At 40.9% G+C, this 24,802-nt stretch overlaps 1 protein-coding gene across 4 annotated transcripts in view; it reads right to left on the bottom strand.

Moving 5' to 3' along the window:
• Window positions 1-17,289: 17,289 nt before the first annotated feature.
• Window positions 17,290-24,802, bottom strand: part of axin1 (axin 1) — a 46,614-nt gene continuing 39,101 nt past the window's right edge. For 2 of the 4 annotated variants that reach the window (XM_052139835.1, XM_052139836.1), the window contains exons 7-11: window positions 24,508-24,678; window positions 23,142-23,390; window positions 22,730-22,831; window positions 21,325-21,474; window positions 17,290-20,122 (exon numbers count right to left, since the gene is read on the bottom strand). In XM_052139835.1, coding sequence (XP_051995795.1) covers window positions 19,996-20,122; window positions 21,325-21,474; window positions 22,730-22,831; window positions 23,142-23,390; window positions 24,508-24,678 — 799 coding nt within the window. In that variant the 3' untranslated portion in view covers window positions 17,290-19,995. The remainder of the gene's footprint in view (window positions 20,123-21,324; window positions 21,475-22,729; window positions 22,832-23,141; window positions 23,391-24,507; window positions 24,679-24,802) is intronic. The other 2 variants (XM_052139837.1, XM_052139838.1) reach the window with 2 other exon arrangements.

The raw sequence follows: 24,802 nt of genomic DNA, 5'->3' as shown, positions 1-24,802 counted from the left end.
CTTAACATACACGTGGCAGAAACAGGAATCACATGACTAGGGATACAGGAAATAAACTTTAAAAAATAAAAGACATGGAATACATGAGCCAACACATTAAACATTACATATCTCCCTCTAGAACAAAATAAACAAAATAATAAAGTCAATAGGGAACTGGAGAGTGGAGACAGGGCATGGGTTGTCGACTGGCGAGACAGGGCGTGGCCTGGCGAAACAGGGCGTAGAGCATGGGAACAGGGCAAAGCCAATGGAAAGTTGGGGCCCTGAGAGGCTCGAGGAGCCGATGGGTATGAGTACCAAGGCGGAGCTACAGGGATGGAGGTCAACAGTGGAACAGAAGCGGGCCTGGATCACGGAGCAGAGGCGGGCCTGGACCACGGAGCAGAGGCAGGCCTGGACAGCGGAGCAGATGCGGGCCTGGACCGCGGAGCAGATGCAGGCCTGGACCGTGGAGCAGAGGCGGACTTGGAAAGTGGCTTGGCTGTGACGTGGCATGGAGCAGAATGAGGTTGCGCTGAGACATGGCATGGAGCAGACTGAAGCTTGGCTTTGACAAGGCATGGAGCAGGCTGAGGCATGACATGGCATGGAGCAGACTCAGACGTGGCTGTTACATGTCATGGAGCAGACTCAGATGTGGCTGTGACATGGTCTAGTGCTGACTCTGGCATGGCTGTGACATGGACTGGAACTGACTCTGGCGTGGCTGCCATGACTTGGGGCAAAGTCGTGGAAGGCGGAGCCGTGGATGGCTCGAAACTAAGAGTCCTGGATGACTGGGAAAAGACTTCAGTGGTCGTGAACATGAACAGAATCTCGAGAGTGACCTCTGTGGTCGTGGGCATGGACTGAGTCTTGGGAATGACCTCTGTGGTCGTGGGCATGAATGAGACTCGGGAATGAACTCTGTGGTCGTGGGCATGGACTGAGACTCGGGAACGACCTCAGTAGTCATTGGCGTAGACAGAGACTTGAAAACGACCTCCGTGGTCATGTACATGGGCATAAACTTGGAAATGACCTCCGTGGTTGTGTACATGGGCAGAGACTTGGAAACAAAAGTCTTTTTCCTCCTCCTACTCCGGGAGGCCGAAGTTGGCAGCGCAGGCTCTGGGATGGAAGAGGCTGGCAACGCTGCAACATACACATGCAATGAAACAATGACCGACAAGGGAATGGAGGAACAAACAGGGTTTAAATACACAAGGACAGGATGATTACAAACGATAAACAGGTGCGAACAATAACACAATGTTGGAGACCGGGAACCATGGTGACGGTGACATGGAAGACACGGGGCAGACAACCAGGGAATCGTGATAGAGAAACATGGTGACAGTGACACAGAAAACACGGGGCAGACAACCAGGGAATCGTGACAGTAGGGCACAGTTGGATTCAGAGAAGCTTTAAGCAACACAATAATCTTGCAGTGACACACTTATGTAATGATTGGTGTATAAAGTAAAACAAAATATAAAAATCAGAGACCCTCTGCTTGAAATCTGAACACAATTGGTCAAAGGAATATTACCTTAAATTCTCTCATTATTTACACACCGCTCCATTGGTTCGATCTGCAACAGCTGTGCATGCAATGATAAACACACAAGTCTGGTTCAAGAATGTATTAATCTTCAGTTTATTTAATGAATTGGTCAGAATTAATGCTGTTTTCTCATTTCTTCTCGAGAGAAAAGTCTTAGTCCCATGTTCATACAGGGAAGTGATAATTAGGCCTACATCAAGAAACCAGAGATATACGTTTTGTAGGGCTTGACTCAATGATTAAGAGGAAAAAAAAAATTGGTTCTAGTCCTTAGGGTTGCAGAGTTATGGCCTAAAACGCGTTTGCCTTTGTTGTCTGTCGTGTTTTTTCTGACAAATACAGTAGGGTTTCAGTCCAACTGGCTTGAAACCCTAATTATACGAGTAAGAATAATAAAAAAAAATCGGAACAAATACAAGAGGGTTCCAGCTCTTCAGGATAAAATATGCACATTTCATTTACTTGGATTTAAATGGGAACCGATCAAATCAATGGCACCTTCATTTTTCACATACTACAGCTGTAAGAGAGAAGTTTTTGAATGAAAAAGGAGTCCATCCAGCAAAGCATTTTTGTGGCTTCTTTCCTCATAAGGACCCATTAAGACTTAGAAGTGCCGTCTACAAAAGGGGCACTCTTAAGCCATTGTCAGAAAACACTCAAAGCTCTCAGCTCAGAATCCCTACAGTGTCTGGACTTATTGGACAGCTACAAAGAACATATCCTTATTATATATATCCTTATTATATATATATATATATATATATATATATATATATATATATATATATATATATATATATATATATATATATATATATATATATATATATATATTTATATATGTAAGCAATAAGGCACGAGAGGCTGTGCTGTATCGTGAATAAGTAACGGCTGAAGGGCGTTGTTAGGCACGACGCGAAGCGGAGTATTAGTGTATTACTGTAGCCTATGTAAAATGTATTAGTGGAAATTTCATGAAGTTAAATCAATAAAAGCATTCCTTCCGCTAGACAAAATAGACCCTGACCGTGAACAACAACGTTCCAATATGTAATATGCATGAAAGCTCAAATAAAAACAACAAACCGTTCTCAAATGTTGTCTCATTCGTTTCATTTTTTACAACACAATATTTGTGAAATTTCCTCACACAAATAGGCATAGCTTATCTCTCAGCATGAGAAAACGTTTTTTTTTTTTTTTTGGTTTATTTCGTTATTTTCTCTCTGCACTAAACTAAATATTTACATAGCCTATAAATAAAAACACAAGGGCACATATTTAGATAACTGTTAGGTCTTTAATCTATTTTATTAATGTTATTAATTTAGTTGCTAAAATGCTGCCTAACAAGAGATACTTTTTTATTGTTGTTTATTTAAATTTATTTGAACATCTCCGTTTATTGTGCACGCATTAAATATTTGTCTCATTTCAATCGGCTCCACTGTGGTGATATTTAACGCGGTTCTCTTTAGTTGGGGCTCAGCACTGTCAGCAGTGTTTTCTGTTGCAGCGAGAATGTCGCTCCAGTGCTTTCTTTGTTTTAAGTTTGGCCTCCAGTAGCTCTGTAGTGAACTTTCACACTTATGTCCACTCACAGACATAATTTCCTTCGATTCGAGACCAGCATCGGACAATCTCTGCACCGTGCTGCGAAGGCAGTGATTTGTGTAAACCTTGGAAGTGCCTGCAGCTTTACAAATTCTCTGCAAAATTGTTGCGAGGTAGTTCACACCCATAGGCTCTCTTGTGTACCTGCAACAGTCAAACACGAGAAAAAACTTTAACACAACAAGATTTAACACAAATTATAAATAGCTAATATGATTTATGTGCCGCTGCGTGATCTACGTACCAAACACATTTAGAGAGGTTTTGCTTTTTGGGGTGAAGGTAAAAAGCAGGGGGGTTAGATGGCAGAAGAGAAACGTACTTCTCTAGAGAGGCAACGGGACAAAGCGGGTTCCCATTTTGTTGGAACATGAAGCCACGCCTGCTCTCTTTATTTCTGTCATGTGGGTCCTTATGGTTTTTAGTGTCTTCATTGAAGCTCATTGTGACATACTTTAGACCATTTTCGTTTGTTAAAATGCGGAATGAGTCTGGAATGAGTTCTCGGTTCCCCTCTTTTCCTCTACGTCCAAAGTGTAACTGCACGTCAAACCAGACTTTGTTTACGAGTCCGTGTATTAGGATTAAGCGCATCGGACAGTTTTATGGTGCTGAAATCTTTAGTAGAAATCGGTGTGTGATGCTCCGTTTTATCACGACCCTCTCTTCTCATTGTCTTTACGACTCCAACGAAAAGGGACATTCTAAAACGCTTAACGTGAAAAACGCTTAACGTGGCTTACTGTACTACTACAGTGATATTGAAAGACCAAACTCAGTACACATCATATTAATAAACCATACTATGTATAAAAAAGTAAGATGAGTCCAAAATATGAACGCAACGCGTTTAATTACACGTTAAGCATTTTCTTCCCATAGAAAAACGTTATAAGAAAACGCTTAACGTGGCTTACTGCACTAAGACAGTGATATTAAAAGACCAAACTCAGTACACATCATATTAATAAATATGATTATATGTTTATATAATATTTATAAATATAAATATATATATATATATATATATATATATATATATATATGTATTTACACACATAATATTACAAAGAGTTCTGGTGGTTGAAGTAAGATAGACTCACAATTTAAAGGGTTATTTCACCCCAAAAAATTTAATCGTTTATCATTTACTCACGCTCCTGCCATCTTAGAGGTGTAGGACTTTATTTCTTCTGCAGGACACAAATGAAGATTTTTGATGAATATCTCAGCTGTGTAGGTCCATACAATGCAAGTGAATAGTGGCAAGAACTCTAAAAATGAGATATCCATAAGGCTCCAGTGGTTTAATCCACGTCTTCTGAAGTGATCCAATTGGTTTTTGGGTGAGAACAGACCAAAATATAACTCCTTTTTCACTGCATACTTGACATGAGTCTCCTTGGTGATCATGATTTCAAGCTCAATTACTCTTCCTATAGCGTCATCTAGCGCTCTGCACATGCATTATACACTAGGAAGTGGAGTCGAGCTTCAAATCATGACCTTGCCTTGAGACTGCAATGACAAGATGTAGTGAAAAGTTATGAGTTATATTTTGGTCTGTTCTCACCCAAAACCAACTGGATTGCTTCAGAGGACATGGATTAATCCACTGGAGTCTTAAAGATTACTTTTATGCTGACGTTATCACCTTATTGGAGCTTTTGGAGTTCTGGTCACCATTCATTGCATTGTAAGGACCTACAGAGCTGAAATATTCTTCTAAAAATCTTTGTGTTCAGCAGATTAAATAAAGTCATACACATCTGGGATGGCATGAGGGTAAATGATGAGACAATTTTCATTTTGGGTGAACTATTACTTTAATTAATAGTTTCTGTTATAAGTCATAATTAGTATTTCAATGGAACTAGTTGCAAGGGAACAAGAGTGTTATCATCTGTTTTGTCTTTGTTGAAGAATAAGGCAAGATTCACATACTTTTGATTTAATATAACCAAAAAATAGAAATTATGTAAAATACATCAAATGCTTTCAGTCTTGTCTCATAAAAAAGAACAAGAGACCTCTACATTTCATTTATTACAAGTCTTTATTGTCCAAAGTACCATAAAATGATAATTGTACAACTCGGCACACTTAAGCAGAACCAGGGCACTAAATATCCAAATTGGGTTGCTGGTTGTAGTTGAAGACACTTAAAAATGTACATATTTACAAAGAAAGACTTATGGTGTGGTGATGCGCTTCGTATTGAAAACTAACGTAAAAAAATAAAATAAAAAAAACTTAAACTTAAAAACATAATGCAGGTCCCTGGTACTGGACACATGGAGTGAGGGGAGCAGATAGTGGATCAGAAAAGGCACTCTGTGATGTCTATGTACAGATAATCCATCATTCAGTGAGTGGAGCTCACATCCAGGCTTTTCACAGTAGTTAACTTTTTACATCTCCATTGAAAAAGAACTGCGACAATTATGCCATAATTAAACTGATTTAAAACAAACATGAGAAATGTTCCATATTAAGTACCCATATTGTTTAATATGATAGAGAATTAAAATCATTCCAATTGAAATAGGGAAGAAAAAAAATGCTTAAATCAATTTATGCTGGGAATTTAGAATAAGCACTAACATTAACACTGGGGAAGATGGGATGCAAGTACAACAATAAGCATTCTAACATTATAACAGCACCACGTCTGGTTCTGTCTTGCCAGCCACATCCTAACAGTTAGTACGCTTTGAAGATCAGCACCAGCTTTTGTTATTTCACCAGCTTCACATTTGTTGCTAAAAACAAACAAATCAATTGGACTTTATTTAACTCCTTTAATATGTTGATCTCTTTGGTGTTTCATGAGCTCATCAAGGCAGACCACATTAGGCTAAAACTACATTTTTAAAACAATTCATTCAAAAGAGAGTTTTTTGTTGTTGTAGCACCCCTTAGAGGTGGAATTGTATGAGACTTTGCTGACATCTTCTAAACATCCTGTTGACTATGTGTACCAAATTTTGTTACGTTTGGGGTTTGCATTGAGTAGATATTCATCAATTACTCAAATCATGTTAAACCAATGGAATTGTATCGTTAATATTTTGACGATACGATTATGATACAATTGATACGGGACGATTTCACTGTCCCTGTAATATACGATCTGTCCCTGTTTGCTTATTATTACACATTTTTTTAATTTAGTTTATTTTGGTAACAAACAACCATAATTATAATTACTTTCTATCATCGATCGATTTCTTTCACATTTAAAAGGTTTTATGAGGATGTACGCTACATGTGATAGGTCGGCAAAAAGATACTGATCGACATGTCTGGATGTTTTGCGGCCCCTTTAAATATAGTTCACTGTGAAGCAGACCAAGGAAGGGACGGAAACAGACGTCAGCTTAAGGGGTAAGCTTTATTTTACACTTAATTTTCCGGTCTGTGGACCACCTTGAACTTAAAAGGCTGGAGGGCCAGATACCAACGGGTGATCCGGGCGTTAGTATCTTTCATGCGGTGGAGCCACTGCAGTGGGGCATGATCCGAGCAGAGGGTGAAGGCCTGCCCCAGCAGGTAGTATCGGAGGGTGAGGACCGCCCACTTGATGGCCAGACACTCCTTCTCTACGGTGCTGTACTTAGTCTCCCTCAAGGAGAGCTTCCGGCTAATGTACAGCACCGGGCGCCTCTCCCTCCACCACCTCGCGAGTACGGCCCCCAGCCCTCTGTCTGAAGCGTCCGTCTGTAAAACAAAAGGGAGAGAGAAGTCAGGTGTATGCAAAAGCGGCCCCCCACAAAGTGCAGCTTTAATCTGTGTAAACGCCTGTTGGCACTGCTCTGACCATTGGACCAGATCTGGAGCCCCCTTTTTAGTGAGGTCAGTCAGCGGGCTGGTGACATCCGAATAATTAGGCACAAATCTTCTGTAATAGCCAGCCAGCCCCAGGAACTGCCTCACCCCTTTTTTGGTCTTGGGTCTAGGGCAAGTCGCAATCGCCGCGGTCTTGTCAATTTGGGGACGCACCTGGCCATGACCCAAGTGGAACCCCAGATACCGTACCTCCACACGCCCAACCGCGCACTTTTTCGGGTTGGCCATGAGCCCCGCCCGCCGCAGCGATCTCAGGACGGCCCTCAGATGTTGCATGTGCTGCTGCCAATCATTGCTATAAATGATGATATCGTCTAGATAGGCAGCGGCGTACGCAGTATGCGGTCTGAGGATCCTATCCATGAGACGCTGAAACGTGGCCGATGCCCCGAACAAACCGAAAGGAAGCGTCACGAATTGGTGTAATCCGAACGGCGTGGTGAAGGCCGTTTTTTCACGGGATATTGGTGTCAAGGGGATCTGCCAATAACCCTTCGTTAGATCCAAGGTCGAATAAAATCGAGCCGTACCTAACCGATCGAGCAGTTCATCAACACGGGGCATTGGGTACGCGTCAAATTTAGACACCGCGTTGACTTTCCTATAATCCACACAGAATCGTACAGACCCATCGCTCTTGGGAACAAGGACGACCGGGCTGGACCAATCGCTGTGGGACTCTTCTGTTACTCCCATCTCAAGCATCGCGTCCAATTCTTCTCGAACTACTTTCTTTTTATGTTCGGGCAAGCGATAGGGGCGGCAACGTACCACCACGCCCGGCTCGGTCTCTATATGGTGATGTATGATGTCTGTGCGGCCCGGTAGCGGAGAAAACACGTCTGCAAACTCCTTTTGTAATTCGGAAACCTCTGCGAGTTGGCGCGGTGAGAGGTGGTCTCCACAAGGAACCGGGGTGTTGAGATTGCGGGCTTTGTTTACCTCCGGTCCGAGCTCCGCCCTCTCCGGAACTACCGTTGCCAACGTCACAGAGGCCGCCTCTTCTCTCCACAATTTCAGGAGGTTGAGGTGATATATTTGACACGCGCCCCCTCTATCGGTACGTTTAACCTCATAATTGAGATCCCCTACTCGTCGTGTGACCTCAAAGGGTCCTTGCCACTTGGTGAGTAATTTAGAGCTCGATGTTGGGAGTAATACAAGCACTTTATCTCCCGGTGTGAATTCCCGTAGCTGAGCACCCCTGTCATACAGCCGGCGTTGGCGTTCTTGAGCCTGGAGCAAATTCTCCTGTGTTAATTTCCCCAGTGTGTGGAGTTTTGCTCTAAGATCAAGAACGTATTGAATTTCGTTTTTACTATTAGAAGGTCCCTCCTCCCAAGCTTCGCGGATGACGTCGAGGACCCCGCGTGGGGTCGCCTGTACAGCAGCTCAAATGGGGAGAACCCCGTGGAGGCTTGCGGGACCTCTCGTACTGCGAATAACAGAGGGTCCAGCCACTTATCCCAATTTCTAGCGTCTTCGTGTATGAATTTACGAATCATATTTTTGAGCGTCTTATTAAATCGTTCCACCAGTCCATCTGTCTGAGGATGGTAGACGCTAGTGCGAATCGACTTAATGCCCAAGAGTTCGTAAAGTTTGCGAAGTGTTCGTGACATAAAAGTAGTGCCTTGGTCGGTGAGGATTTCTTTCGGAATCCCCACCCGGTAGATTATTTTGAAGAGTGCCCCTGCAACACTACGTGCTGAGATGTTGTTCAAAGGCACTGCTTCCGGATATCGCGTTGCGTAATCCATCAGGACTAACACAAAGCGATATCCGCGTGCTGTCCGTTCTAATGGCCCGACGAGGTCCATTCCAATTCTTTCGAAGGGAACCTCGATCAATGGAAGGGGCGCAAAGGCACTTTTGGGGTGGCCGGTGGGTTTACGAGCTGACATTCGCGGCACGCCGCACACCACCTGCGGACGTCGCTGCCAATGCCCGGCCTCATCTTCTGTAGCGCGGGTGGGGGCAGTGTGGTGCGGGTGTCCGGGGTCGCGGCTGCGTCTGGGGCGGCCTCCTGGCTGAGGAGGCTCCGGATAGCAAGCCGGTCCTCTGCTTGAGCCCGCATTATCTCAAAGAACCGACGATCCTGGTCCTGTCGGAGCTCCAGCAGAGAGTGTTGGTGGCTCTGATGGAGAGTAGCGAGGGACTAGAGGACTTCCGCCAGCTGGGAGGACTCTATGGGGTGACTCTGTTCCATAACTTGGAACAAAAAAAGATGTTCCTTCTATTCCTGGGTTTTGGCACCAGTGTGAAGCGGACCAAGGAAGGGACGGAAACAGACGTCAGCTTAAGGGGTAAGCTTTGTTTTTACACTTAATTTTCCTTTTGTCACACACAACTATTCTCTGCCTTGTGTCAGGCTCTCTCCCCATGCTCTGTGGCTGCCGGCTTTTTATCCGCTCTCCTCACACTACTGCAATTAGAGACAGGTGTTAGACATAATTTAGCTCAGGTGTGAGCGCCCTTACTGCTTTTCTCTCCCGGACGGGCGCTTGACCACGCCCCCACTGCCACATTCACAAAACTGAACTATATTCCGTACGTAACCTTGGTTCCCTGAGACGAAAGGAATGAGACATTGCGTTTATTAACGCATATGGGGAGTGCCTTCAAACACAACCTATTTGAAACCTCTCTAGAATAACGCCAATATATTCAATATATTGGCTATTGTGTTTGAGCCCCGCCTGTTTTGGCACAAACTGCTATAAAAACAGCTGCACAGACACCAGAATTTCTGACTGAGAACAAGGAGCGCATCGTTCGTGCCTTAAAAAATCTGAGTCTTGTAGTGCTGCTAGCGTTCGTAATGTCTCGTTCCCTTCGTCTCAGGGAACCGAGGTTACGTACATAAACGAGACATTCCCTTACAACTCAGTCCACTTGACATTGCGTTTATTAATGCATATGGGGAACAGAATCCCATGGCGGCGCAGTCTTATGGGACAGCGACTGACAAGCGCATAGCACAGTGAGTGATCCTTGTGATGGCCAGGAGAAGAGAACTCATAACGAATAAAACTAAAGTCATATAGTATGAATTAACTCCCTATGAACCCAGTCGGGAAGGGAGTTTATTTATAATAAAGTGCTTGTGACTTGATGGAATTATAATGCAAGTGGTTGTGTAAATGATGGGGAGCCCGTACTTCAAGGACAGGGCATAAAGATGTATATATATATATATATATATATATATATATATATATATATATATATATATATGGCCAATGAAGAGCAAGTGCTCTAAACAGAGAGGACTTGTGAAGGAGACGTTACGGCTAGGTTGTAAAACCTTGGGAATGTGTTTTGAGAGGACCATCCTGCTGCAAAACATATATCTTGCAAGGAGACACAATTCATCCATGCCCATGAGGCCATGCCTCTAGCTGAATGTGCTTTAACACCAATTGGGCAAGTCTGACCCTGCGACTCATAAGCCAGGGTAAATTCATTGACAATCCAGTGAGAAGTCTTTGCTTGGAGACAGATATTCCTTTTGTGCGTCCTCCATACCATATAAAGAGCTGATCAGACAGTCTGAAATGACGGGTGCACTCAACGTATGCGTGTAGCGCCCGCACAGGGCATGACTAATGCAATGATTGTTCCTCATCTGGATTAAATGGAGGAGGGAAGAAGGTCTGAAAGTGAACCACCTGCGCTTTGAAGGGTGTGGTCAGGACCTTGTATACATAGTGGCTCTTTAAAGACCAGAGCCAAACTCGACATGAAGTGTCGACTGATAATGCATGCATGTCACATACCAGTTTTACTGAGGCCAGAGCCAGCAGTAGTGTAGTCTTAATGGAGAGCATGCGCAAATCAAAGGCTCAAAGGGGGGCCCTGCGAGAGCTTTTAGGACTAAAGTTAAGTCCTAAATTGGGACTGTAGCCGGCCGAGCTGGGTTTAATCATCTTGCTCCTTTAAGGAACTTTATGATGAAATCATGCACTTTGAGGTTTGACGGGGTCCTGCATCTAATCGCTCTTTAAGAAATATTAGAATTTCATGTATGGGGCAGTTTACTGTGTCCTTGCTGTGTGAGACACCAATCAGTGAACACCTTCCATTTTAGTGCATAGAAGCGTCTTGTGGATAGTGCTCTGGCTTGAAAAATGGTGTTGCGCCTGAGAGAGGAGATCCCTCCTCAGTGGTATTTCCCATGTTGAGCTGTACAGCATCTGCATCATTTCTGTAAACCATGGCTGGTTGGCCATTTCGGTGCAAACAATAGAACCATTTCCTTGTCCTCTCGGACTTTGCATATGACAGAGTGGATCAGGCATGCCGGAGGAAACGCATATTTGCGTTTCGCCGGCCATTTATGTGCCATTGTGTCCCTTCCCAGAGGGTCTTGGGACTTCGAATAACTGAGGGGACAGTGGGCATTCTCCACTGAGGCAAATAGATTGATTTCTGCTTTGCCGAATATTTCTAAAATACTCAGTATAGTTTGAGGAGGAGGTCTCCATTCGCCCTGTATCACCCTTTAGCGTGACAGTAATTCAGGCCTGGGATATGTCACCCTCAGGGAGAGATGATGCTTGCTCAATAGGATGATGTCATGTTGACTGAGCAAACCAGGACATGACAGCTCACTATTTTGACTGAAAGCATTTAAGGCTAGAATTACAGCCAATAGCTCTAAACGGTTGATGTGCCACGGCCTCCTCGCACCTGTCTAGGTGCAAAATGTTGGTTATCCATCCAATACCGCCCCAGCCTGTACTGGAAGCATCCGTGGTCACCACATGGGACTTCGAGTACTAGAGGGGACAGTGGGTATTCTCCACTGAGGCAAATATATCGATTTCTGCTTTGCCATATATTTCCCAGTTATTTACAGTTAATGGTGAAGTCTCCTGAATTCCATCTTGGCGCTTTAAATATGCCACAACTGTCATGTTGTCTGAGCGAACCAGGACATGACAGTTTGATATTTCTGACTGAAAAGCCTTTAAAGCTAGAAATACACCCAATGGCTTTAGGCACTGCGTGACACTTGCCCCAGCGCGACACCTTGCTGGTAAAATGCAGGAGCTGTCCATGGTGCTAAAGCAGCTATACAGCGGCGGGATATAGTTATGTGCATGCGTCCTTGGCACCAAGCACGTCACGGCACACTGCGCTTCAGCCAGCACTGAAGAGGTCTCATGTGTAAGAGACCTAATGGATGCCGCTGCCACAAATCCCAATGCTTTCTGAAACAAGTTTCAGTGGAAATGAACCAGTTTGAACTGAGATGGACACTGTAGAATGGCTGAAGCAGTAAGTCTGTGCTGGCATAACAAAGCCACTGACTGCGGCAGTAACAGCCAATTGGCAAGGTTGTTCAAGATGCGCATGCCGCTCTGTCTCATAGGGTCGAGAATCACACTGATGTGCTTTGTGAATGTGCGAGGAGCCAAAGACAGTCCGAAGGGCAGGACTTTGAATTGATATGCTGTTCCCTAAACGCGAATCTCAAAAACATCCTGTGATGTCGTACAATTTGGATATGAAAGTATGCATCCTTCAGATCTATCAACGCAAACCAAACGTGTGGGCGTACATGTGATAACGCCCTTTTCTGAGTAATCATTTTGAATAGGTGCTTTATAAGCATGTGATTTAAATGTCTCAGATCCAGGATTGGCCGAAGTCCGCCGTCTTTCTTTGGAACAAGAAAATAACGGCTGTAAAAACATTTTTGTGCTTGAAAATTTGGCACAATCTCCATCGCGTTTTTCACGATGAGACTGTGTATTTCGGCTCATAACTCTGGGGCGTCATTGGACGAAACTGTGGAAGACAGAAAATTAAGTGAGGGCGAACTGGCTGTGATATACTCCGTTTGGGCATAAAGTGTCTCATAGCCTGTGACTGCTGCTGAATCACGACAAAACGCCCAACAAACGTATTCAGAGAGCCGCCAAAAAGGCCGGCTGGAGACACTGGAGCATCCAAAAGAGTGGCGACTGATGCTGAGGCAATTGTCATTAGATTTTGTGTCTTTGCCTGGGACAGACGACTTTTTGTGGCAGTTTTAATTTGGTTCTGGAGGCTGAACCCAGCGTCAAGCGCCGCATTGCCCTCCACATGACAAGATTTGCAGAAAGCGTCACAGAGATTAACATTAATCTCATGTATTAAAACATGTATTTGGAAGAGAGAGAAAAAACTGGCAGTTGCATAGCAGAAAGTAATAAAAGGACTTGTTTATATTTAGGTCTTAGAGTTTTCTTGGTGAATTTAAATTAGTTCAATAACTGGGGTCATATTCGTAAATGATAAGGTCATATTTAAATAAAGGAAATTATGACACTTAATGTCTCTTCACAAATTTGGACAGTTTTTAAATATTTCTTGTTGCTTATGCAACGGGAGCCAGCTGGTAGATAGCTGTGCAGTGACCTCAAGAGGTGCCCTAGCGACTGACGCTAGAGGCTGTAGCCTTTAGCCTCCTTGTTAGAGCATCCGCCTCCCACGCCGGAGACCAAGGTTTGAGTCCCGTACGGAGCGGGTAGAACATGAGCGTCACACTTAGTACTCTCAAATACATGTACGTGAAAAACACTTTGGTGTAAAGTGACATCACTTCATAGACTTCAATGTATTATACAACGCTAATGTGACTCATGTGAAAGACCCTTAATACATATAAATATCACTTGCTTTTGCAAATTAATCATTGCTCTTCACAGTCACAAAAGTGACTGATTATGGTTTCAAAACAGTAAATTTCTCTGAAAGGTGAGGAGTTTGGATCCCTGAAATTATTATTATTTTCATGCATTTATTTATTTTGTGGAATTTGATAATCTTTCACGGCACACTAGCTTGACTCAAGGAATCAAAGGGAAAAATATTCTTGATTCTAGTTAAGTAGGTTGCAGAGATATGAACACAAACGCAAACGATCTTATTATATCACCACCTAGTGTGTGTGTGTGTGTGTGTGTGAATAGTAGGGGGGATTTCGTTCCAAGCAAAGGTCCTGACAATACCTTTGTCAGTAGTCAGTATACTGTAGCTATGAAATGACATTATGAATGCTTAATCACTTTTATGAAATAGATATAATAAATGTACAAGTTGGCAGCAACAGTACTTTGTAAAAGAAAAAAAAATTATAATTTCAAAACAGTCTCTTTAAAATTAGGCAAGGATTATGACATTACAGCCCCAGAGACATAGCCAAAGTAGTGGGGTTTAGGGAATATTCTACCCAACGATTAAAATATTTCAATATTAGAGTGCACTTTAATATGAATATTAAAAGATAAAATCAACTGTTTGTTTTGAAGCTGAATGACAGCAGTCCAGTATTTGTGTTTGAATTAGGGTTGTCAATCGATTACATTTTTTAATCGAATTAATTAAATGGTGTACTGATTAATTAATCACGATTAAGCACATATACAAATATTTGCTGAGAAAGCCCCTCATATAACAATAATTCAACATATAATGATGAAATAATTATACATAGTTATCTTTAAATATTAAAAAATTATATATATATAAACTAGACAAATATTCAGATAATTAAAATGTATTACATTCTTGTGGCAGAAGAGTTCATCATTGATAAGGCCATACAAAAAGCAGCTTTAGAATACAATGTATTGTTTACTACCATATTATTGATCTTAAGTCAGTCATTGGCAAACAGTTCACAGCAATCCATTTCACAAGTGAATTTGTCAATCAGTTGGAGATTTATTATGAGGGCTTGTTTAAGGGCCCGTCAATGTACTGTCAGATTTATTTTAATTTTTTTTTTTTAGAAACAAGCCAGGGGTATACATAGTACACAATACTACAGATATATTTTACAATAATGCCAAGACATTATATTCATTACATAGTGCAATGGTTTTCAATGCTTTGGAGTTGTTGGAGGAACAAAGAGTATTTAAATAATATTTCAAGTCTTTACAAAAAAGTGCAAATAGGGGCTTTATAGACATAAATTTACACTTACAAAAATAAACAGATTAATCAGAAAATATTAACTTAAGTTATCAAAACTGTGAAAACCAAATAAAACGTCTTAATAAAGCAAAGAAAAACTAGTTAAAATAGAGGTACGTACAATCAAAATTTTCTCCAAAATATTACAGCGTGGACACATTCCCAAAAAAGGTGAGGGGGCAGTTTCATCTACAGCATTACAGGAGCAAAGTGGATCTATTTCAGGGAGCATGTTTCTTAAATAAAGACTGACTGGGTAAAAACGGTGTAACAGTTTAAAGGACACCTCCTTAACATTGTTGGGAATTAAATATTTGTGAGGTAAAGACCATACGACCTGCGTCAGACATGCTTAGTGTCACGTCTCGGGTGTGTTGCGTCATAAAAGTAAAATGTTTAGGTCACAGTGTCAAGTTAATTATAGTTTAATACTCAATCTTTAAACACATCTTGAGAATCCTTTAGTTCGCATTTGCGCTCCTTCAAGTGTTTTGAACGCAAGAACGTAACGCAAGTTTGTGTTGTTTGTCTGCTGAAGAGTTGTTAATGTTTTGTTGACTAATAAACTGTGCGTTGCTCACACAGCTGAAATTTCACTTACTGCCCTCTGGAGTAAACAGGTGGTACTACAAGCTTGCATTTCTCAGGAATTTCTCAGGAAAGCATTGCGATTAAATGCGTTAATTTTTTTTAATGCGTTATTTTTGGTAAAATGAATCGCACGTTATTGACACGTTAAATAGACAGCCCTAGTTTGAATATTTTAGAGACCTAAGTGGCACAGCAGGCCTTGTGACTAAAGATACATTATAGGGGTTCAGGTGTACCCCCAAGAGAAAATGTGGAAAAATTGGAACAAATATAAAACTGTTCCAGCACCTTTGGTGCTTGGACCACTAAAAATCCTGACAAAAACAAAAAGGTTTCCAGCCTTGGGGACAAAATATGCACCTTTTATTTACTTGGATTTAAATGGGAACCGATCAAATCAATGGCACCTTCATTTTTCACATACTACAGCTGTAAGAGAGAAGTTTTTGAATGAAAAAGGAGTCCATCCAGCAAAGCATTTTTGTGGCTTCTTTCCTCATAAGGACCCATTAAGACTTAGAAGTGCCGTCTACAAAAGGGGCACTCTTAAGCCATTGTCAGAAAACACTCAAAGCTCTCAGCTCAGAATCCCTACAGTGTCTGGACTTATTGGACAGCTACAAAGAACATATCCATATATATATATATATATATATATATATATATATATATATATATATATATATATGTATGTATTTACACACATAATATTACAAAGAGTTCTGGTGGTTGAAGTAAGATAGACTCACAATTTAAAGGGTTAGTTCACCTAAAATATTTTAATCGTTTATCATTTACTCACCCTCCTGCCATCTTAGAGGTGTAGGACTTTATTTCTTCTGCAGGACACAAATAAAGATTTTTTTTTAAGAATATCTCAGCTGTGTAGGTCCATACAATGCAAGTGAATAGTGGCAAGAACTCTAAAAATGAGATAGTCAGCATAAAAGGAATCCATAAGGCTCCAGTGGTTTAATCCACGTCTTCTGAAGTGATCCAATTGGTTTTTGGGTGAGAACAGACCAAAATATAACTCCTTTTTCACTGCATACTTGACATCAGTCTCCTTGGTGATCATGATTTCAAGCTCAATTACTCTTCCTATAGCGTCATCTAGCGCTCTGCACATGCATTATACACTAGGAAGTGGAGTCGAGCTTCAAATCATGACCTTGCCTTGAGACTGCAATGACAAGATGTAGTGAAAAGTTATGAGTTATATTTTAGTCTGTTCTCACCCAAAACTAACTGGATTGCTTCAGAGGACATGGATTAATCCACTGGAGTCTTAAGGATTACTTTTATGCTGACGTTATCACCTTATTGGAGCTTTTGGAGTTCTGGTTACCATTCATTGCATTGTAAGGACCTACAGAGCTGAAATATTCTTCTAAAAATCTTTGTGTTCAGCAGATTAAATAAAGTCATACACATCTGGGATGGCATGAGGGTAAATGATGAGACAATTTTCATTTTGGGTGAACTATTACTTTAATTAATAGTTTCTGTTATAAGTCATAATTAGTATTTCAATGGAACTAGTTGCAAGGGAACAAGAGTGTTATCATCTGTTTTGTCTTTGTTGAAGAATAAGGCAAGATTCACATACTTTTGATTTAATATAACCAAAAAAATAGAAATTATGTAAAATACATCAAATGCTTTCAGTCTTGTCTCATAAAAAAGAACAAGAGACCTCCACATTTCATTTATTACAAGTCTTTATTGTCCAAAGTACCATAAAATGATAATTGTACAACTCGGCACACTTAAGCAGAACCAGGGCACTAAATATCCAAATTGGGTTGCTGGTTGTAGTTGAAGACACTTAAAAATGTACATATTTACAAAGAAAGACTTATAGTGTGGTGATGCGCTTCGTATTGAAAACTAACGTAAAAAAATAAAATAAAAAAAAACTTAAACTTAAAAACATAATGCAGGTCCCTGGTACTGGACACATGGAGTGAGGGGAGCAGATAGTGGATCAGAAAAGGCACTCTGTGATGTCTATGTACAGATAATCCATCATTCAGTGAGTGGAGCTCACATCCAGGCTTTTCACAGTAGTTAACTTTTTACATCTCCATTGAAAAAAGAACTGCGACAATTATGCCATAATTAAACTGATTTAAAACAAACATGAGAAATGTTCCATATTAAGTACCCATATTGTTTAATATGATAGAGAATTAAAATCATTCCAATTGAAATAGGGAAGAAAAAAAATGCTTAAATCAATTTATGCTGGGAATTTAGAATAAGCACTAACATTAACACTGGGGAAGATGGGATGCAAGTACAACAATAAGCATTCTAACATTATAACAGCACCACGTCTGGTTCTGTCTTGCCAGCCACATCCTAACAGTTAGTACGCTTTGAAGATCAGCACCAGCTTTTGTTATTTCACCAGCTTCACATTTGTTGCTAAAAACAAACAAATCAATTGGACTTTATTTAACTCCTTTAATATGTTGATCTCTTTGGTGTTTCATGAGCTCATCAAGGCAGACCACATTAGGCTAAAACTACATTTTTAAAACAATTCATTCTTGCCAGGCACCAAATTTAGCTGTGTTAAGCTAAAAAGCTACAATTCTCTATTTGTTTCTTCTCTGTAATACATTAAGGTAAGTGTAAACATGATCGTTATATTGTCCAATGGCACTCGGTACACAATGGACCCCAGGATCACATGCATGTGCATTCATACAACCAGAATGTAGCCCCCCTCTACTGCTGTGGAACACCTCTTAAACACAGGGGTTAAACGTATGCAAACACCTGGAAAGTGGGAGATAACCCTTCCTGCAATTCCCCGTTTCAGATTTTATGGAGCCCCTTAGAGGACATGGAGGGAATTTACTTTCTGAAATAGTTTTGCATTCTCTAACAATATTTTGTGTTTTTTCTGTTAATACATTGTGCATTCTCTCGCAATTATTTTGGGTTCCCTCGTAACACCTTTATCCACACCTTACATAAATTAACCATGGTTTTACTATAGAAACAAATGGTTTTATCAACCATGGTACATGTAGTACAAATTAACCATGGTGTTACTATAGTAAAATGAACAGTGTTTTTTGGCAGAATGATTATGATTACCCTAGTTTTGGATTTCCTGTATTAATACTACAGAAAATCATGGTTAAAATATGGTTTCCATAGTAAATATTGTGGCTACTATGGTTTTACTATAAAAAACATAGTTCAACTTTGGCCACTGTAGTTAAACCTTGTTTACTTTTCATAAGGGGATGGATAAAGGCATTTCAAAGGAATATAATTGCGAGGGAACCCAAAACTATTTTAGAAAATAAATTCCCTCCCTGTTCTCAAGGGGCTCTGTCGATTTTGGATATAAACGACAAACCCATAGTTCTGCCAAGATGTCTGCCCTTTGTGTTTGTCCTTTGTCCATTTTACCTGTGTGGGCCCTTTAGTCATGCAGTGTGTGTGAAGATGGGAGGGATTATTATGCATGTCATGGCATCGCTGACTAAATGAGAAGACCCAAGACACTGGATTTTGTTGCATTCAAAAGCACAGAGCAATCATACATCTATCCACAATGTGAAGGCATCGCTGTATAGGACCTCTGATCAAAGCTATTCTCCATCTCCTTTGACATCAATGCATAATGCTGTGAAAAGTGCAGCCATGGCTGACTCCCCTCTACAAGTAGAACTGATAAAATAAAAACTGTTTATAAGAGTTATAAGCACTCTGTAAAACGTGGGCTATGGTTTCTGCTTCTTACAACCAGAGCCTTGTGAAAATGAAAACCTTCTCAAGTTAGGTCAATGTTGCAGCTGTGATATGGGTGAACCGATTTCTCTTTTTTTCGCCCTATTTTTAAATATTTAAATAGATATAAAACTTTATCTTTTTGCTTTTAAACAGACAGTCTGTACACATCTGGTACCAGTACATATAAAATTACAAGAGTTGTTAAATTAGAAAGGATACGTTCCTTCTGATACATCATATCAAAAATATGCAGCTTTAGTAAACATATTCATAGTACTTTTTATAGTCTAACTTTACATTGCTACATTACATTTTCAGAGCTAGAACTATACCAAAAGTGAGAGAACACCACCTCACGCTTTATTTCTCGGTGAGTCCAAGGGTTCTGTGGATTCTGCACAATGCAGTGATCTTCAGCACTGAGCAGCTGTTTGACTTTAAAAGCCGTTGTGCAGAGGTAGAAGCCTCAAGAGTAAATAGTGTACTTGCCACAGCCTTCTCTTTTCTGGACCTCTTTCTCCTGCACAGCCACATACCCTGTACCACTTTGAACACCTGCACATCACACCCTCCCATTATCCACATCCTGCAGCTCCTCTGCAAACCACGTCTCCCAGTGCACCTCCTTTCACCCCATTCTTGTATCCATCCCCACAGTCTCAGTCAATCTTCTCGACTTTTCCTATGATCTTCTCCTCGAAGATGGGCAGGATGGCATCATCCTCGCGAACCTCCTCGAACACCACTCCGCAGTCAAACTCGTCGCTCACTTTCTTGAAATAATACCTGAGGTTTGGTGAGGGAGAGACAGTGAATGGTACTTAAGAATCAACTCACCAAAGCGAAGTCAAGTAATTCTGTTCAGTTATACCGAGACATACTGTATAATCTAAATTGCAACATGAAATGATCAATTGATGACGTCCCAGTTCAGCATGTGTTGTGTGTAGTTGAAAATGCTAATGCTAATTTGGACAGATGAAACAATGTCTAAAGCGCTTGGGCTGTTCGTTGCCAAGGATATGTTGCCCTACTCTGTTGTTTAAGATGTGGTATTTCAGCATATATTTATAACACTCAAGCTGCATCACAAAATCCCTTCTTGTATCCATTTAAACAGCAAGGTTCCTGCAATAGTGATGTAGGCAACAGTTTCCGAATGTTGAATATATTTGAGTTTAAAATGCACTTTATGCTTATTGGGGGCAGCTCAGTGGTTGAGGCTCAGGGTTACTGACCAGAAGGTCGGGGGTTCAAGGCCCAGCACCACCAAGATGCCACTGTTGGGCCCTTGAGCAAGGCACTTAACTCCAGGTTGCTCCGGGGGGATTGTCCCTGTAATAAGTGCAATGTAAGTCGCTTTGGATAAAAGCGTCTGCCAAATGCATAAATGTAAATGTATGTAATAGTGCAGGTTTTAATTCCAGATGTTGATTAAGTAATAAGAGAAAAGGAAAAGGACCCCAATGAAAATGAACCATGGTTTTACTAGAGCAATATTGTAGTAACCATTATTGTAATAACAACGACTGCTGTCACCATGGTTTTCTAAGCAGAAGTCATAGTTTTGATACAATTAACCATGGTTTTACAACTTCAATACTGTAGTTTCCATAAAGTAATCATGTTGATTTTGTGGTTACTATGATTTTACAAAAATACCATGGTTAAACTACGTTTACTGTAGTAAAACCATAGCGATTTTTAGTAAGGGCAAACCTGTTGAATTTGGCAGTAATGTATATTTTTTCCAAACAGTAAATACCGAACCATACAGAAACCTTGACATTTAAACCGTGATACAAACCGAACAGTGAGAATTTGAACAGTTACACCCTAGTCTTTAATATATAACCTAACATTAAATACAGTTATCTGATGCTGGAAATAATACGTTTAAGGATTTGACCATCTAAATTGAAGACTACGGTCCCAATAACCTATTAATGCTGAAAATAAGGATGTAGAAAGTGATGGCAGGGGTTTACCTGTAGCTCCCTTTCTTGGTTAGCAGCTCTTTGAACTGTCCTAGCGTGACAATCCTCCCTTTGACGGACGTCCTGTATGGGATGGGCTCTCCGCAGAAGTAATAGGCCACAGTGATGTTCTCACAGGGCTGCTTCTTCATATTCTTGTGCCTGCAATCAACCAAAAGGTAATTAAAAATATTGCCAACTACAACGAAGCTGTTCCTCCACACTCTAGATGCCTGACAAATGCTGCCCACTCCTTAAAAGAAGAAAAAAAAAGTTGGCACAGTCTGGCAGTGCCGCTTTCATCTCCTCCATACTAAAGCTTTGATGTGACTAAACTGCATATCTGCATGAGGAGCAGGCAGAGAGTACACATCAATGAATCGCTCTCGCTCTCCTCCACTGATCAGCATTTTACACAAATAAGGGTGCTTTTGGATGTATCAAGAGTCTATACAATATTGTCACTTGACACTTCATTGCAACCATAACAATGCTATAACAGTATGTGTTAATGGCTGCTTGAGGAACTACTTGCCCATACCGGTGAATCTATACCATTTAAAAAGATTCTGTGATTATTTACTCATCCTCATGTCATTCCAATCTCATACTCCATTTTTTTTTCCCCACATGAGGCACAAAAGGAGAACTTTGAAGAATTTTCACAGCTTTTGTTTTTTAATACTTTGACAGTGAAGATGACCATTTGCTGTCAAGCTCCAAAAAGGACAAAAAAGCATGATAAATGTGCTCCATAGACTCATTCATTATATTCCGAAGTCTTTTGAAACCATACAATAGCTTTGTGTGATGAACGGACTGAAATTTTAATCATTACTCACTCTAAAAATCAAATCACTGATGCAACTCAGTATGGAGCTCTCAAATCAAATATGGCACAAATCTCATTGGTTTTTGAGTGTCTCATGACCAAACATCATAACATAAAACATGTTGGTACAATATTTCATTTGCTACATATGGAGTAGCATCAATGATTTGATTTACAGTCCCTTCATTGCAAATCTATCGTATGGCTTCAGAAGGCTTAGAATATAGTACACAAGAGATTTAATCTATTTATTTATTTATATAGTGTTTCATGGAGAAAATAAAAGCATAAGGGTTTGATACACCACAATGGCGAGTAGATAATTACAGAATTCATTATTCAGAATTCAGTTTTTGGTGAACTTTTCCTTAAGCTAAGCACGGGAAAGGAGGGAGGATAGCTCTACACGGATTACTAAAAAAAAGTGTTAGTGAACTACATGAAGGCACATGCTCAACAGCCCTGCTGCAGGCTTGCCGTACACATGCGGTGCATGTACTGGTAGCATGGGATGGTGAAGGGAAATGCTATGATCTATGGGGAAGTATGAATGGGTAATTGGAATGCTAGGACAGTGGCACATACTCTGACAGCTCCGTGTCGGAGACGGCGGGCACCACACTGAGCGGGGGAAACAGTGTGGGCCTGACAGCGGCGCGACCCCTCTGGATTACCTCCATCACATACCTGAGGAACAACCTAGTGTTAGACACACCGGCTGCTATTGCAGCCTCAAAATGCCTCAATAACACATGCACCTATGCTAGCCATAATGTGTGTGGAAACATGCTGACTAGAACGGGGAAGAGGGGCAAATAGGTGACAGTCTTGCATTGTTCAGCTGCTATTGATTAAGTTACACTTTGATGGAAGCAAATAGCCTGCGATCTATGCTATACAATAACAAAACAGGCAACCACGTATCACATACAAACTATCATCATGCAGATTCAATACTGTTTGAGCGCTCTCATCTTTAGTGGACGTGACTTCTCACCTTTGCTTGGCCTGCAAAGTTCCAGACTTCTTCCTCTCCTCTTCAAGCCGCCTTCGCGCCTCCTCCAGTTGTGTGAGAGGGTTGGGGGCCGGGTTGGGGGGCATGGTTGGATCCTGGATAAAGGGATGGGAGGGCTGCACATTGTTGCGGAGTTGAGCGGTAACCCAAGGGTGAACTGCCCCAGGCCTTTCCACCGAACTGGGCCTCGTGACTTCGTGACCTTGCGCCTTCTTGGAGCCTGAGATGCTTCTATGGTATAAGCATGACCAAAATTAGCTTTATCACCATCAGTAAAGTCCAGTAATGTGTTCAACACCATGACCAGACGTGATGCTAAAAGAAAAAGCAGCAATAAGCAGTTTGCCCACACAATGTGAAACTGCAGCGTGATGCCACTCAGAAGATTTCTGATGCTTAATCTACAGTTATGAGGAGCAGGATTTTGGAAAAACTAGATTTCACAGTGAGTGAGGCTACCCAACTCAACGCCACAGAAACAGAAACCAAGTGATCAACAAACTGCCCTGTTGCTCATCATTTGTCACTGCTGGTAAATTGATAAGCCATAAAATTGATCTCTTCTATGTAAATCTAATGCGTTCTGTCTAGTTAGGACACGGTGTCACAGCAATGTAGGTCCAGCTATATTTGATACTACGGTGACACATTTTTTACAGTTTTCCTGTTACAACATAATACATGTTATCATTTTTTTTATATATAGTATTAATGATTATAATATACAAGTACAAGCAGCTCAATAAAATTATTACAGTACAAATGGGTAATTACTAGGCTTGGTATAATCAGAAATCCCAATGATTATTGAGTTATATCAGCATTTCTTAAGATATAAATAGGGCTGCTCGTCACTTCAAACATATTTCTCAACCCAACACTTTTGATCTGGTTGCACAGTTTGTGCAGTTAAACCAGTTTCATACACTAACCTGCAAACGCATCAACGTCACTGTTCATTCTTTAAGTACAAAATCATAAGATACTTTTGTATGCATGATGAATAGATTCACAACTTTGGACTGTCACCTGCACTGCATTGACATATTAAGTACAATAAATGTTATATAACCCCCTTGTGGTCTCCAAGAGTGATTAGACTAGACTACATTAAATAGAAGGCAAACTGACAGTGAATTGGGAAGCACACAAATAAGGCTTCTAATTTAAATTTCAGCAATAAAATAACGTGCTGAACAAATAATCGTTATTTTATGACATGCTTAGTAATTACTGAGAAACATGATCACTGTAAAATAAAGTGTGACAATCTACTGAGCAGTCTTACAAAATTCTTAAGAATAGTGATTAATGTACTAAGAGGGTTATTGGCATTAAGGGTACTCACCCATAAGGACTTCTCTTGGAGCGTCCAGTCTCCTTCTCTCCCTCCATCATCCACTGCAAAATCTTCTGGTTCCTCTCCATATCATCAGGTGGCAAGGGCTCTCGTAGCTCATAGTTTCGTGCATCATCTCCTTTTCTGGCAGGTCGCTTTGACAGCGTGCTGCCTTTACTGCTACAATAAGAGACCATGACACCACAATCATTTAAGCTGTTAAGTGAAATGGCTTAATTAAATTGGAGTTGTCCAAAAATGCAAATTCAAACATTTATTCATCCTCGTGTTGTTCGGAAGAATG

This window comes from Xyrauchen texanus, chromosome 12 (assembly GCF_025860055.1).
Source record: "Xyrauchen texanus isolate HMW12.3.18 chromosome 12, RBS_HiC_50CHRs, whole genome shotgun sequence".
Lineage (NCBI taxonomy): Eukaryota > Metazoa > Chordata > Actinopteri > Cypriniformes > Catostomidae > Xyrauchen > Xyrauchen texanus.
Note: the sequence above shows the minus strand (reverse complement) of the source record. Positions and strands in the feature narration are given on the sequence as shown.